This window comes from Bombina bombina, chromosome 6 (genome assembly GCF_027579735.1).
Source record: "Bombina bombina isolate aBomBom1 chromosome 6, aBomBom1.pri, whole genome shotgun sequence".
Lineage (NCBI taxonomy): Eukaryota > Metazoa > Chordata > Amphibia > Anura > Bombinatoridae > Bombina > Bombina bombina.
In genome coordinates, this window is record NC_069504.1 from 1,064,067,385 (window position 1) to 1,064,082,211 (window position 14,827).

Below are 14,827 nucleotides of genomic sequence, written 5' to 3' on the forward strand. Positions count from 1 at the left end.
GAACCTTCATAAAAACTCTTGGAGCAGTAGCTAGACCAAATGGAAGTGCAATAAACTGGAAGTGCTGGTCCAGGAACGCAAACCTTAGGAACTTGAAGTGTTCCTTGTGTATTGGAACGTGAAGTTAAGCATCCTTCAGATCTATTGTGGTCATGAACTGTCCTTCCTGAACTAAGCAAAGGATGGACCTTATTGTCTCCATCTTGAATGAGGGGACAGATAGGAATTTGTTTAAGCACTTTAGTTCCCTTCTTCTTTGGGACCACAAAAAGATTTGAGTAGTATCTCAGATCTCTTTCTGCAAGAGGTACCGGGACAATGACTCCCAGGGAGGAGAGATCCCTCACACACCCTAGAAAAGGCTCTCAAGACAGGTTTGACAAGAGGAATCTGCCCCTGGGTGGATGAGACTTGAAACCTACCCTGTATCCCTGAGCGATGACCTCTAGGACCCACGGGTCTTGCACATCCCCAAACCAAGCTTCTGAAAAGAATGACAGTCTGCCCCCTACAAGATCCAGAGCCAGATCGGGGGCCGCCCCTTCATGCCGACTTTGTCTCAGCGGGCTTCTTTTTCTGCTTGGATTTCTTCCAGGTCGGAGCCAGCTTCGAAGTCCCCTTGGATTGCTCAGGCTTTGCCGAGGGTTGCTGATGTTGGGATTTATCTGAACGAAAGGAACGAAAATTAGGACCTTGTCCTTTAGGTTTGTTCTTCTTATCCTGCGGTAAAAAGGCACCTTTGCCTCCAGTAACCGTGGAGATAATTGAGTCCAGGCCTGGACCAAATATAATTTTTACCTTAAATAGGAGGGAAAGAAGTCTTGACTTCGAAGTCATATCCACAGTCCAGGACTTCAGCCTACAGGCTTGAACAGAAAAACCTGAAGCTTTGGCATTCAGGCGAATAATCTGCATATTTGCATCACAAATAAAAGAATTAGCCACCCTTAAGGCCTTAATTCTTTCTTGGATCATGTTGAGGGGACCCTCTACCTCGATCACCTAAGATAAGGAGTCGCACCAGTAGGTAGCCGCTCCAGCAATCGTAGCAACTGATGCTGCCGGTTGAAACAAATATCCCGTATGTTAAAACATCTTTCTTAACAGAGTTTTTATCTTCTTATCCATGGGCTCTTTAAATGACAAACTATCCTCCAGCGGGATAGTAGTGCGTTTAGCAAGAGTGGAGATAGCGCCATCCACCTTGGGGATGGAACCCCACAACTCCAATTGAGAGTCCGGAACCGGGAACAATTTTTTAAAGGAAGAAGAAGGGGAAAAGGATGAACCAATTATTTCCCATTCATTCTTAATAATGTTCGACATCTTTACGGGAACCGGAAAAGTCTGTGGTACAACCCTGTCCTCATAGACCTTATCTAATTTAGGAATCAAACGTTCCTCAGCTAATTTAGGCTCTGGAACCTCTAACGTAGCCAAAACATAAATGTTCAATCCTAAATCTAAAGTCTGGTTCCTCCGCAGCTGGAGGCTTAGAGGCAGCAGATTCCGACCCAGAAAGAGCACCCTCTGAAGTATCAGAGGCGTCTTCATCATCGGATAATCTTGTATCAGATAAATACAATAAGCTAGTAGATGACCCCTGGGAAGAATGTCAATATTTAATCTTCCACTTGCGCTTAGCAGGGTGAGGTAAAGCACTAAAGGCCGCAGATACTGCCGGTTGTAACTACTCAGTAAATTCTAGCGGTAAAAGGGCCCCTTCAGATGGAGGATTAGGAGTGCTACGGGAATCTGCATGTGTATTAGGAGATGACTGTAGGGTGCGCATCTCATGGGACGGAGACAACTCAGAGGTGGACGGCTCAGTGGTATTAAACTTTAACTTTTTCTTTTTTTTTTTTATATATAATTTTTTATTGAGGTAATAATTTGGCATATAAACACAAAATTGCAGCAATACACAATAAAAATGTAAATTTGCTTATAACAGGGTACAATGTGTAGGTTGCATATTATCAATCATTACACGGGATCTCAGTTGCACTAAGCTGAGCAAAGAAAATATAATATAATCACCTTTTGCAAGAATAAAAGAGATAAACAACAATTCAAGAAAATGCCAATCAAAGTTTAGAACCTTCTTATTTATCTAAGAGGCCACTCTTGGACCTCATAACAAAAATATTAAGCAACTATAGCAGAAGGTAACCCCAAAGGTAAGAGGCCTCTCATGGGCCTCATACTGAAAACCTCAGATTTTATTATTATTGCGCTATATATTATAAGCTTAAAGTAGTTTAGTAGTTAGTTGTTTTTTTTTAAATGATAGCAATAGTGAGAATATAATTTTGCGTTGTAACTAGCATTGTAGAGTATGTAAGTATAGTTGGGGTGCGGCACATAGAAGATAGGCCGCGTAGTTAGCCCTCCTACATAAGGAGGTTTATTATGGAGGGGGTGGAGGTGGTAAAGTGAATATAATGAGTAAAATATATAGTTTAGGAACTAAGAGGCTCATTGTGGGTTAAGGGAGAGCTGTTAAAGAAATGTTATAGGTAGCACGTGCTAAGTAGGCAGGCTGTAGTGTTACAGGGCGACATGGTCATACATAAAATCTCATAAGCAAGAGAAAAATAAGGGTGGATTAGTGACATATTGGATTAGTGGTATGTCTGGCATAATGGAGCCAAATTCTAAACTTTACGGAACTAACCTGGTGTATGTAACTCATTCAAGGTATAATGTACAATAAGATACTGAGTAATAACAGTCGGGCAGGACCAGCCCGCACCAGTAGCAGGTATATGAAACTATATGTAGCAATGGCCACCACACCATATGAAGAACATTGCAAACTATGCCTCTTAAATTGGGCACAGGGTCCATACAATTATGAAAGAGAGAGGATACCTAGTGGAGACCCAATCTGCATGCATAGGTATTAGTAATGGAGTATCATCATTAAGGGAAGAGAGCCAAGAAAAGTATATGATATAGAGTGACTGTACTGCTGGACATTGTGTGTATTAGGGAGCTGCCTCGGCCGCAGGCAGCGCCTTTGCAGTAAATGAATAAGTCACAGCAGACATAGTAGTAGAAAATAGGCCTCATTTTAGTAGGGGGAAGCATATCGTTAGAATTCCACTAAACATCACAAATAGAACTTGTTGCATATGCACATCTACTATCTATATATCAAAATATGAATATGTGGTAAAATTTAAGAAATAGTATAGGTTGCGGTATTAGTTAGAAAAACCGCGGAAATAGTCCTCCTAAACTAGGAGGCACATTATGCAATAATGGGAGGGAGGGTTGGTATTGAGGCATATTAGGTAACTAATATGGTATAAACTGGAGGTAAACTTATAAACAAGGCTGGCATAGCTTATGGAGCTTATTTGAGGTGTGATACTCGGTAGGGCCAAGAATAACAATAGTTAAGCAGGACCTGCCTGCCTCATAGGGTCTGTCACAGGCTTCAAAGTAAAGCTATGCATCCCAAGGTATCTATGTCCACAACCGCCAATTGTGTATGTGCTGGAGTAGTTATAAGGAGGTACAAGGGTTATTGTAGCCAACCCTTCTGTGAAAGGGGGTTTATTATGGTGGGGTAGGGGGGGGGGGGTAGATGGCGAGGTAAATAAGATATATACAAAAAATAGCTTACGGACTGATAGACTCACTGTGGGTGAGAGGGATGGTAATTGGGTGGACATATCAAATAACAAATGCTAGGTACACTAATTAGACACGCTGCAGTGCTACAAAGCAAGATAGGCAGACCAGTGGCGTCACTAGGGGGGGGCGGGGGGGGCGGGCCGCACCCGGGTGACACCCTCCAGGGGGTGACACCAAAAAAAAAAAAAAAATTTTTTTTTTTTTTTTTTTTTTTTTTTTACATTTTATTGAAATTCAAAGAAATACAATGTTGAGATGCATAGATTATTTTATTAGAGGCTGGCATTTGTGAACATTAGTGGGACTGGGGAAGTTGTAGCCACACAATTTTTTTGCCCCTTGAGCCAGTACTGCAATTTCAACAAATAGTTTTCCTGGCTGCTTTTGCTTGTTTGTACTTTGCTCCTCCCCTGCCCAATTTCACTATGAATGTTGTGGGTGTGCCGTGGGGCTTGCAAAGTTGCGCTGCTAGCCTAAACCTGCCTGCCTATCTGTGCTCACTGCTCAGTGACATGCGGCCCAGGGCTGTGCACTGACAGACTTGGAACAGAGTCAGAGAGCAGAATTTTCATAGTTTGTGCGCCTAAACCTTTTCTTCAGTGATTTATTTTAGAGTGCTCTGTTTATCTTTCATTTGATGTTCTGCTGAGCCAGGGAGCATGAGCTTCATAATTAATGCAGTGCAGTTTACATATTTTGTATGTGTGTGTCTGAGTTTTTGTGTGTCAGTGTTTTTGTGTGTGTGTTTTTGTGTGTGTGTCTGAGTGTGTTTCCGAGTGTTTGTGTGTGCATCTCAGTATGTTTTTAAGTGTGTCTGAGTGTTTGTATGTGTGTTTGCCTGTGTTTTTGTGTGTGTCTGCTTTCTGGGGGGGGGTGACACCATGACTTACCGCACCGGGTGACACCAACCCTTGTGACGCCACTGAGGCAGACGCATATTCTCATGGGCATATCAGCTAACAAGAGAGAAATAAAAGTGAATTAGATACATATCGAAGTAGTGGTATACCTAGTGTAGTTGAGCCTAGTTCTGTGTATAGTGGGTCAAAAAGGATGCGTGAGGCCAATATATCTTACATCAGGAGTTCAAATAGCCACCATTACTAATTGGACACTGGGCCCACAGAAATGTGTGACAGAGTAGAACATTTAAAATCTAAGATAGATCTCAGACTATATGAACAGGAGTTAATACTAAATTAACATCGTTATGGGGAGAGGATGAGTATGTGCTAAAGGATACCAACACCACTGGACAATTTGCGTACTATGAAGTTGCCTCGGCCGCAGGCAACGCCCTAGCTAAGAATGACTAAGTCACAGCGGTTGGAGCAAGATAATATGGGTTTAACCTCCCTAATATCCCTCAAAAAGAGAGTAGATGGACTATTAAAATATCAAGTAAGGCACAAACATTGTTTGCAAATTGGTATACTCAAATACACGCAGACACTTCAAGGATAAATCCACTATGCTTTCAGGATATATAGATATTGGTCTGAGGGCAGTCTCAATTGTATGGAAGGGTCCACACCATAACCATAAGATAGTGAAAAACTTCATAGTCCAAGTCTATAGATGTGCCCCTGCAACCATTAATATAACTATATTATAGAGAAAAATATAACAATACAGGCTTAATAGTATTAATTACAAACATCCTTAGAAACAAGCTCAAGCCATGTAAAATATTGATCTTGGCAGACCTAGAGACATAAGAGAGATCTTTAACTGTGTTAGCATAAACATTTGAAAGTATTGCACATGTACATAATGATAAGACTTAAGAGCATGAATGTTTCCCAGACATTGGATATGCACATCAGTCTGATCATGGCCTATATATATATAAAGAAATATGCAGTGATCCTAGGTAAAGCAGCTCCATACCTACTGGGCTAGAAGTCTTGGATGAGATAAGAGCAATAAAAATAAAAAAAAGTGAACTATAAAAGCACAGAAAGTAATGGTGTGGAAGGAAGGAACAAGCTGTGACTCCCCTCTAGTGGTAGAATATGGCAATTGCATCCTCTAAGCAGGAACGGTATCTTTAAAGCCAAATTCTGCAGCGTGGCTAGTTTCAGCAGAGGTGGTTCAAGTGATATAGTACTGTATAACCTAATACATAGCAGGTATAAGAATAACTGATCTCAACAGTCCCTAAATATTCCTAAAACATGGTTCAACATGCATACAGATAACAATAAACAAATACAAATGCAGACAGTAAATTTAAGCCAAAATAAAGCTGTGAGAAATAAAGACAGTGCTATTGACGTCTAGTCCACATGTAGAAAGTAAGTCAATATTTTCCCTTTAGTGAATATGCGAACTGCTAGTGAGATGCTACAGATGAAAAATGAATGTATTCACAAGCCCATAGAGGACTAGAAAGGCTTTGGGTAATACAATCTGCAATGCCACACTCCAATTAACAGTACAGATAGCCAATAAAGTAAATAATATGAAAAGTGGAACTTTCTCTGCTAGTTTTCCGTTTTAGCCTGCTTCAAAATAGGTCAGAGGCAGCTTGTGACCAAACAATAGACCCTGCAGTAACTGCTCTTCCAAGCCATCTAGGATCCAGATGCTGCAGCTCCAGCGTGTTACATGCATTTGTAGTAGAGCTAGCAAGGCATACACCGTGGTGTGAGAGATAACACATGGGTTTACTTCTGCGATAGGAGGGTGAGCGGTGTGCAGCTTTATGTTTCCAGGGCTATGGTCAAATTTCTGAGAAGGGATCACTTGTAAACTATAAGCAGTGCGCTCTTGATCCTGTAGTATGGTTAAACTGATCACTTTAAGTGTAGTTGCACCAGCTGGGGGCAAAGTCTTAAGGCTCTGTATAACTCTATCTGCTTTTCTGGCCGTCATTTCATTATGATGTGTTAGCTTCTTAGCTGTGTCAGCCTCCCGATTTTCTATAGGAGTGTTAAGGACAGGAGACAAGCACCGGGGCCCCAAAGCGCACCCCCCATTCCCTTCAATCAAGATGGGCTCATCTAAGTCAGGTTGCTGGAAGTAACTTGCGCCTCTGCTATTAGGCGATGCATACAGCTTGTCAGCTAAGGCAGTATGATGCCTCTCCAGTATGAATCGCAGCTCCTCGAGAAAATGAGAAGCAGTACCCATGGTGGGGACTTAGCAGGGAGCGTTGAGAAGGGGTATATTTTCAGTGTCTCTCAGGCTAGCTGGGTGTCTGTTGATGATGCGTGTAATTCTCAAAATGGCGGCTCCCTTCTTAGAAAGCTAATGAGGCAGTTATGCTCTCCGGTGAGATGGGACGCCCCAGATCTTACCAATATATGCCCATCTGCACTGCTTGTAGTCCCACATGTGTAAAGCGTTGGCTAAATTTTATGATTTCCTCATCCACCGTGTCACTGAAAGTAGGACAATAATGATGTCCCGGTGCAGTCTCTCCGGTACCTTAGCAAACTCATATCAGTAATATGGTAGTTCTTGGGTCTCTCTACATTGATGCTGGGTATAAAACAGTTGAATCATGTGAAAAGACCCCTAATTTAGGATCTTGGCATCGGGAGCTGCACCGAGACACGTCCAGCTAGTTCGGCAGTTGGCTCCGCCCCCCCCTTTAACTTTTTCTTTGACATGATTACTTTATCAAGGCATGTGGAACATAATTGAGCAAGTGGGTATACCGAGGCCTCCTCACAATATAGACAGGTATTAGATTCAGGTAAAGAGGGAGTACCCTGTAACGCATCAGAATCCTCCATAGCTTGTGCTTATAAAGCAGACTATTGAATAATAAGATAAAATGGCACCTTTATACCCCCAATGGCTGGGGCACTCACCACCTCCTATGACCCAGGCCAAACAGAGAAACCGCTTCTTCTCCATTAAACCGCACGGTCAGGAAAGAGGAGATCAGTGTAACCACACCCGGTCACATGGTGTGCAATGCAGGACCGCCCCTGCAATAAGTAAAAAAGCACGCCAAGCCTTTCAGGCTGCGCAGCTTCCAAAAACGAAAGTAAAACCTGAACGTTCCAACATCTGCCTGAGCCTCATATCACACATGTCGCAGCATAATCAGAATAAAATAAAATGTTGTGATTAATCCCCCCTGTTCAATAATCGCCCTATCGGAGATATTAACCCTTGATTCCATACAGATAAAAACATAAATTATGCTACCTGATCATTTTCTTTTCTTCAGATGGAAAGAGTCCACAACTGCATTCATTACTTCTGGAAAATTCAGAACCTGGCCACCAGAAGGAGGCAAAGACACCCCAGCCAAAGTCTTAAATACCCCTCCCACTTCCCTCATACTCCAGTCATTCTGCAGAGGAACAAGGAACAGTAGAAGAAATATCAGGATTAAAGTTGCCAGAAGAACAAAAAACAGATGCCCCACAGAAAAAAATACAGGTGGGGAGCTGTGGACTCTTTCCATCTGAAGAAAAGAAAATGATCAGGAAAGCATAATTTATGTTTTTCTTCATAAATGGAAAGGGTCCACAGCTGCATTCATTACTTTTGAGAAAACAATACCCAAGCTATAGAGGACACTGAATGCTAAAATGGGAGGGTACCAGGCCTGAAACCCCTACCCAGCAAAATACCTGCGTCGTCCGAAGCCGAGAAAACTTTGAAAAAGGACACTGACCCACATAAGATCACAAGCCTTGCTAAAGACCGCAGAAAATAGACTCAACTGAGCCAACACGCCTCCGAGAGACACCATCGTCCAGCAGTTGGTCACCCACAACACACCCCTTACGAGAGAAAGGGATCAACTACCGTAAACTCCCAAAAGGAAGAGAACACAGAGAAACCAGACAAGGATACCTGGAAGACCCTACAACAAGTTCCAAATAAAATAAGGAAAAAAAACCCCAGAACCAAGTCAAGCTCAGAGACCAAAAACCAGACCTGAGAAACAAGGGAAGGCAACGCCCAGACCCCAAAGAGCACAGAAACCACAAGATTAGGACCGGGATCCGAAAACAGAGAAGAAAATTTCTCCTAGTACAGTGCAAACGCACCCTAAATAACAACTGAAGACAAAGTCCTCAAGTTGCAAGAAACTCAGAATATCAAGATTTTCATAGCCAAAATACGTGCCGCAAACCCAGTTAAAAAAAACTTGCATGTAGCACACGCAATAGTCATACCAGGATGACTTGTAAACAATAATACTTGCAGAGCAAGTAAAGAGCAGCTGAAGTAGATTTGATAGAAATACACTTCCCAGTAATGGAAATAAAACCTGAGTTTTCAAAAGACCTAAACTGTTGCCGTAACCATTATACCAGATCAGAGCACCAACCCCACCTTCAAACTGCAAAACATCCACTGAGCAGTGGACACATCACAGGCTATCCACAAGCCACCAAAGCTACTCGTGTAATTTAAACATGGAGAAGCACCGAAACCTCAAAGAGGCTCACCGTACCCCAGATCCCAGATTCTGCTCCCAACACCAGCCCAGCCCAGCGATAGGCAGATCTGACAAGCAGGGGAACAAAAAGACCCCAATCTCCAGCCCAGGAAAAGGACAGAATGGGACAGACCTAGTCACCACAATAGAGTTTGAGTGCAACCCAAATAGGTCCCTCAATTAGGAACTCCCATGAGAACCTCATAGAGTTGCACGGAGAAATGCAGTAAATCGCCATAAGACCCAGCATGATACTAATGACAGTCTCAACAACACGGAGACTTCAATCTCCACAGATGGAACAGAACAACCCACTATAGGGTAAAATACCTGTTCCAATCACCTGTCCACAAGACAGGACAGCCAACCTCCAGAGAGAGGAAATTCCAACTCCTAAAGGAGAACAAACCCCAAACAGGAAGCCGTAGCCTGATGAAAACAAAAGCTGAATGAAAATCATCCAGACACCATGAAAAACACAGAACTCCCAATGAAGGAGAGCACCCATCATTCAAAGGACAGGACAGACCAATAGGAGCGTATCAAAATACAGACAGATCCTGACCAAGCTGCAAGCAGCTCAACTAACTAGACCATAAGTCATAGCCAATGTTCCTTGAAAAACTGAAACGCACTGAACAGCCACAGGATCATAAGGTTACAGACATTCTGAAAGATCCAAGACAAAAACTATAGGCCCGAGCCCAGAAATGTGTAGAACCAACCACACCCTAGGGAACACAAATACCCCATCTGAAAACAGACCTCACAGGGGAATGACCAGACTAACCCGGATAAACGTAAAACAAGAGTCACTTGAAAAATCCCAACTCAAAGGAAGAGAACACCCCTTGCCGGAGTCCAGCACTCCAAAAGGAGCTAGAGCACAACAGAGTTGCTACAAGACTCTAGAGCCCAAAAGGCGTGCAGAACAACACCAAAACATCCAAAACCAAGGGAAAACATTGAGGACCAAGAAGTCAGAAAAGGGAGTTAGAACAAGGCTAGAGCAAACCACGAGGCCATGCCAGTCTGCCCCTAAAGGTCCCATAAACACCTCAGAGTACGTAACCCGAGGAACCCACCTAAGGAAAAAGAATGCAAAGCATCCCAACCCCGGTAGAAAAACCCCTAAGCAAAGCTTGGAGAAGGAGACAACACAGCCTATCATCCCGATAGGGAAAAAACAAACTCCCAAAAACAGGAAAAGGCCGCAGGCCCTCCCAGAAGGTGGCTAAACCGCAAAGAAAAATGGCCAAAAAGCCCCCAAAAAGGCAAGACCGCCAGGAACCGGCGGCAAGGAGGCCCTAAATACTCCAAACCTTCACTCACGTGGGAAGGAACACTCTAAGTCCCGATAGACATCGGAAACGACTGAGTGTCTCATAGCGGGACTCCACCAAATCCCAGACGACCAGCTAAAAAGTCTAATGAGTACTGAACCAATCCTCCACACCATACAAACCCTTAGGTCCTTCCAGAATGCTCAGTAGAACTTGTAAATTAAAAACAATAATAATAATAATGTGAAGCACTCGGTGCCTTAACCGGATCAGCCAGGCAGAACAGATGACACAAGTCGGAAATAGGGACAGAAGGATCTGAACCCAAGCAGGAGTAGCCTGCAACCAAAGGCCCAAGGTCTCATATATTCACCCCCAGAGGGAGAATAAATGGCAGATAAAAATTCTAGAACAAACTTCTGTAGAAGTAAACAGTGCGATTAAAAGGTCGCGAGTATATATTTCAGAAAATAAAATTCCCGAAGGAAAAATAAAACAAACATGAGCTGTAATCAACAATCATCCTAACCAAAATGATTAAAGAAGGCAACCCGTTTGTTATCGCCCAATAAGAACAGACGCACCCGCAGGAATAGCCCAACAGGGACCCTGTTCTTCAAGCTCAGAACTGGAAAAGGATACTCAACAAATAAGCTTATAAGAGGAATACTTCATCCCCTTATATCTAATACTGAAAGCTATTCGAAGAAGAAGACTAAGGATTCTCAGATCCATTAAGGATCTTCCAACGACGTCAAAGTGTGCCTTAATAGAACACGAAGTCACTCCAGTCTATACCGAAAAGCACAGCATACCCCCGCCGGAGCAAAAGACGACTCCAGCCCCGAAGGTTGATCCCCTGAACCCTCAGGGACAGTCGTTCCCCCAGAGAGCTGAACAGGCCATCCCATGCCTGAGGAGCCCCAGAAAACAGAACACAAACAATATCTGAAGCAACTTTCTGGAAGTTGCAGATTCGCCAGCGCCAAAATAATGGATATGCGACTGTCATACTCTGCAAGGAAGCAGGTTCAGGAGTAAGGAGCTGATGTGCAGAGGTGTCAGGTTTTGGGGTTAATGTTGCATTTTGTCTGCATGAGTCTTTCCTTTTAGGCATAATTAAACAGGTACAACGTTTTAGGAAATAAAGGAGATGGTTTTATTTATAGGATAAAGCAATATAGAGATATGCAATTAGATAAGACAAAGTCTATAAATTGCAGTATTAGACAGGAATACAGTTCTTTGTAATAACAGGCAGGAATGCAGAGCTTTGTAATAACAAACAGGATACTTGCATATGCTGTAGAAGTGGAACTGTGAAATAACAGGCAGGAATCCAGAGCTTTGTAATAAACAGGATATTTGCATATGCTGTAGACAGGAACTGTGTAATAACACTCAGGAATGCAGCGCTTTGTAATAACAAACAGAATACTTGCATATGCTGTAGACTGAAACTTTGTAGAAACAAACAGGATATTTGCATAAACTGCAATTTGGAACTTTGTAGAAACAAACAGGATATTTGCATAGACTGCAATTGGAACTTTGTAGAAACAAACAGGATATTTGCATAAACTGCAATTTGGAACTTTGTAGAAACAAACAGGATATTTGCATAAACTGCAATTGGAACTTTGTAGTAACAAACAGGATATTTGCATAGACTGCAATTTGGAACTTTGTAGAAACAAACAGGATATTTGCATAGACTGCAATTTGGAACTTTGTAGAAACAAACAGGATATTTGCATAAACTGCAATTGGAACTTTGTAGTATCAGGAAACAAGCAAGCAAAAGTACCTGAGTCAGTCCTTAGGAAAGAAAGTTTTAGGCAGGCTCAATTGCCAGGAAATCAGTCCAAAAATGAAACACAGTGCCAAGGGATTATCCAGAAGAGTAGTCAGTAGTTGAAGCAGAAATCAGGAACCAGGAAATCCAACAAATCTGTATTTCTCACAGGATACAGAGTCTTTCAAAGTATCACTCTTAATGTGAAAGCACAGAATTACAAACAAACCTCCCAGATAAAGCAGGCTGCTGATTAAATGATTTCTTTCAGCTGGCAAGCAGGTGGAGCCAGAGAGCCAAAGTTGCAGCAAACAGAAAAACACAATATTCCTTTCCTGTGATCAAGCCATCTGGTGGCATAGTGGTCAAACAACAGGCTGGGAAATAACAGCTGCAGAAATAGAGACAGGTCCCAGGTTCAATTCCAGGCTGAACCCTGACAGTATCGCCTCCTCAAGGACGACCTCTGGGCGGACTTGGCATTCTCATATAACTCCAAATCTTTGATGCGTACCAAAGTGCCATCAGAGGCATATGCACAATCAGAGGGTATTATCTTTTTTGAAGGTCTCTTCAGGAGAGGATTCTGGAGACTGGAATTAGTATAGAGGGCCCCAACAGGACTGATCTTTGGTTTCTGTGCAGTTCTAGGCTTGTAGGTTCTGGAGAGGTGGGTCTGAGGTAGAGGTGGTAAAGGACCTTTTGACCGAACAGCAGTTTGAAGTACTGTCCCTCCAGTGTCAGAATCAGTATCATCTTCAATGTTTGAATAGTTAGACATTTCCTCTGGAAAGCACAAAGATAAGAATGTAGCTGGATCTGGTAGGAAAATCTCTGGATTCATAGTACTAGGATTCTGTGGATGACATGTTAGTACTTCACAGGAATCAGAGTCTTTGAAAGGTGCAGTCCTAGGCTGATCAAATTGGGGATGTAAAATAGAACTCATGCAGAGCTCATCTCCAGAGGAATCCGAAGTGGGATCACAATTTGACTTCCTCTCTGTAGCCTGTCCATTTGATGACTCAAGATTTAGAGGTGGAGACCGTGGAACAGACTTCTTAGGGGGTCTCACTGGACAATAGGATATTACATGCCCAGTAGCTCCACAATAGAAACATAAGCCATTATTTCTCCTTCTGGCCATTTCATCAGTGGTAAGAGGGGTTGAAATCCTCCTTTTGATTGATAAGGATACAGCCTTTGGGGTAGTGGGCACAGGAGTAGGTGTGCCAAACCCAAATTTTTTTTTATTGAAAAAGTCTTTCAGGCTATCCTGTAAAGTCTAGAATCCTGCAGTGAAATCTTGGATAAGTGACTTCAAAGCATCTGGAAGAGATTTTAGAAGTTGGTTAAGTTTTAGTAGATGAGAGTCCACAGACAAAATTCTCTCTGACACTTCAGTCAAAGAGTGAATCACCTCTGCAAGCTCCAATTTAAGGCTTTCACATTCTGTCATACTCTGCAAGGGAGCAGGTTCAGGAGTAAGGAGCTGATGTGCAGACTGCAGAGGTGTCAAGTTTTGGGGTTAATGTTGCGTTTTGTCTGCATGAGTCTTTCCTTTTAGGCATAATTAAACAGGTACAATGTTTTAGGAAATAAAGGAGATGGTTTTATTTATAGGATAAAGAAATATAGAGATATGCAATTAGATAAGACAAAGTCTATAGGTTGTAGTATTAGACAGGAATACAGTTCTTTGTAATAACAGGCAGGAATGCAGAGCTTTGTAATAACAAACAGGATACTTGCATATGCTGTAGAAGTGGAACTGTGAAATAACAGGCAGGAATCCAGAGCTTTGTAATAACAAACAGGATATTTGCATATGCTGTAGACAGGAACTGTGTAATAACACTCAGGAATGCAGCGCTTTGTAATAACAAACAGAATACTTGCATATGCTGTAGACTGAAACTTTGTAGAAACAAACAGGATATTTGCATAAACTGCAATTTGAAACTTTGTAGAAACAAATAGGATATTTGCATAGACTGCAATTGGAACTTTGTAGAAACAAACAGGATATTTGCATAAACTGCAATTTGGAACTTTGTAGAAACAAACAGGATATTTGCATAAACTGCAATTTGGAACTTTGTAGAAACAAACAGGATATTTGCATAAACTGCAATTGGAACTTTGTAGTAACAAACAGGATATTTGCATAGACTGCAATTTGGAACTTTGTAGAAACAAACAGGATATTTGCATAAACTGCAATTGGAACTTTGTAGTATCAGGAAACAAGCAAGCAAAAGTACCTGAGTCAGTCCTTAGGAAATAAGGTTTTAGGCAAGCTCAATTGCCAGGAAATCAGTCCAAAAATGAAAAAACAGTGCCAAGGGATTATCCAGAAGAGTAGTCAGTAGTTGAAGCAGAAATCAGGAACCAGGAAATCCAACAAATCTTTATTTCTCACAGGATACAGAGTCTTTCAAAGTATCACTCTTAATGTGAAAGCACAGAATTACAAACAAACCTCCCAGATAAAGCAGGCTGCTGATTAAATGATTTCTTTCAGCTGGCAAGCAGGTGGAGCCAGAGAGCCAAAGTTGCAGCAAACAGAAAAACACAATATTCCTTTCCTGTGATCAAGCCATCTGGTGGCATAGTGGTCAAACAACAGGCTGGGAAATAAAAGCTGCAGAAATAGAGACAGGTCCCAGGTTCAATTCCAGGCTGAACCCT

The 14,827-nt window shown here is 42.1% G+C and overlaps 1 protein-coding gene across 2 annotated transcripts in view; it reads right to left on the minus strand.

Annotated features, from left to right (window-relative positions):
- LOC128664168 (uncharacterized) overlaps positions 1-14,827 on the minus strand; it is a 310,587-nt gene that overhangs the window by 140,293 nt on the left and 155,467 nt on the right. Inside the window, exon 10 of one of the 2 annotated variants that reach the window (XM_053718929.1) lies at positions 4,536-4,601. The exons of the other annotated variant lie outside the window; for it this stretch is intronic. Within the exon in view, the coding sequence (XP_053574904.1) occupies positions 4,536-4,601 (66 nt within the window). The remainder of the gene's footprint in view (positions 1-4,535; positions 4,602-14,827) is intronic. 2 annotated transcript variants of the gene reach the window in all.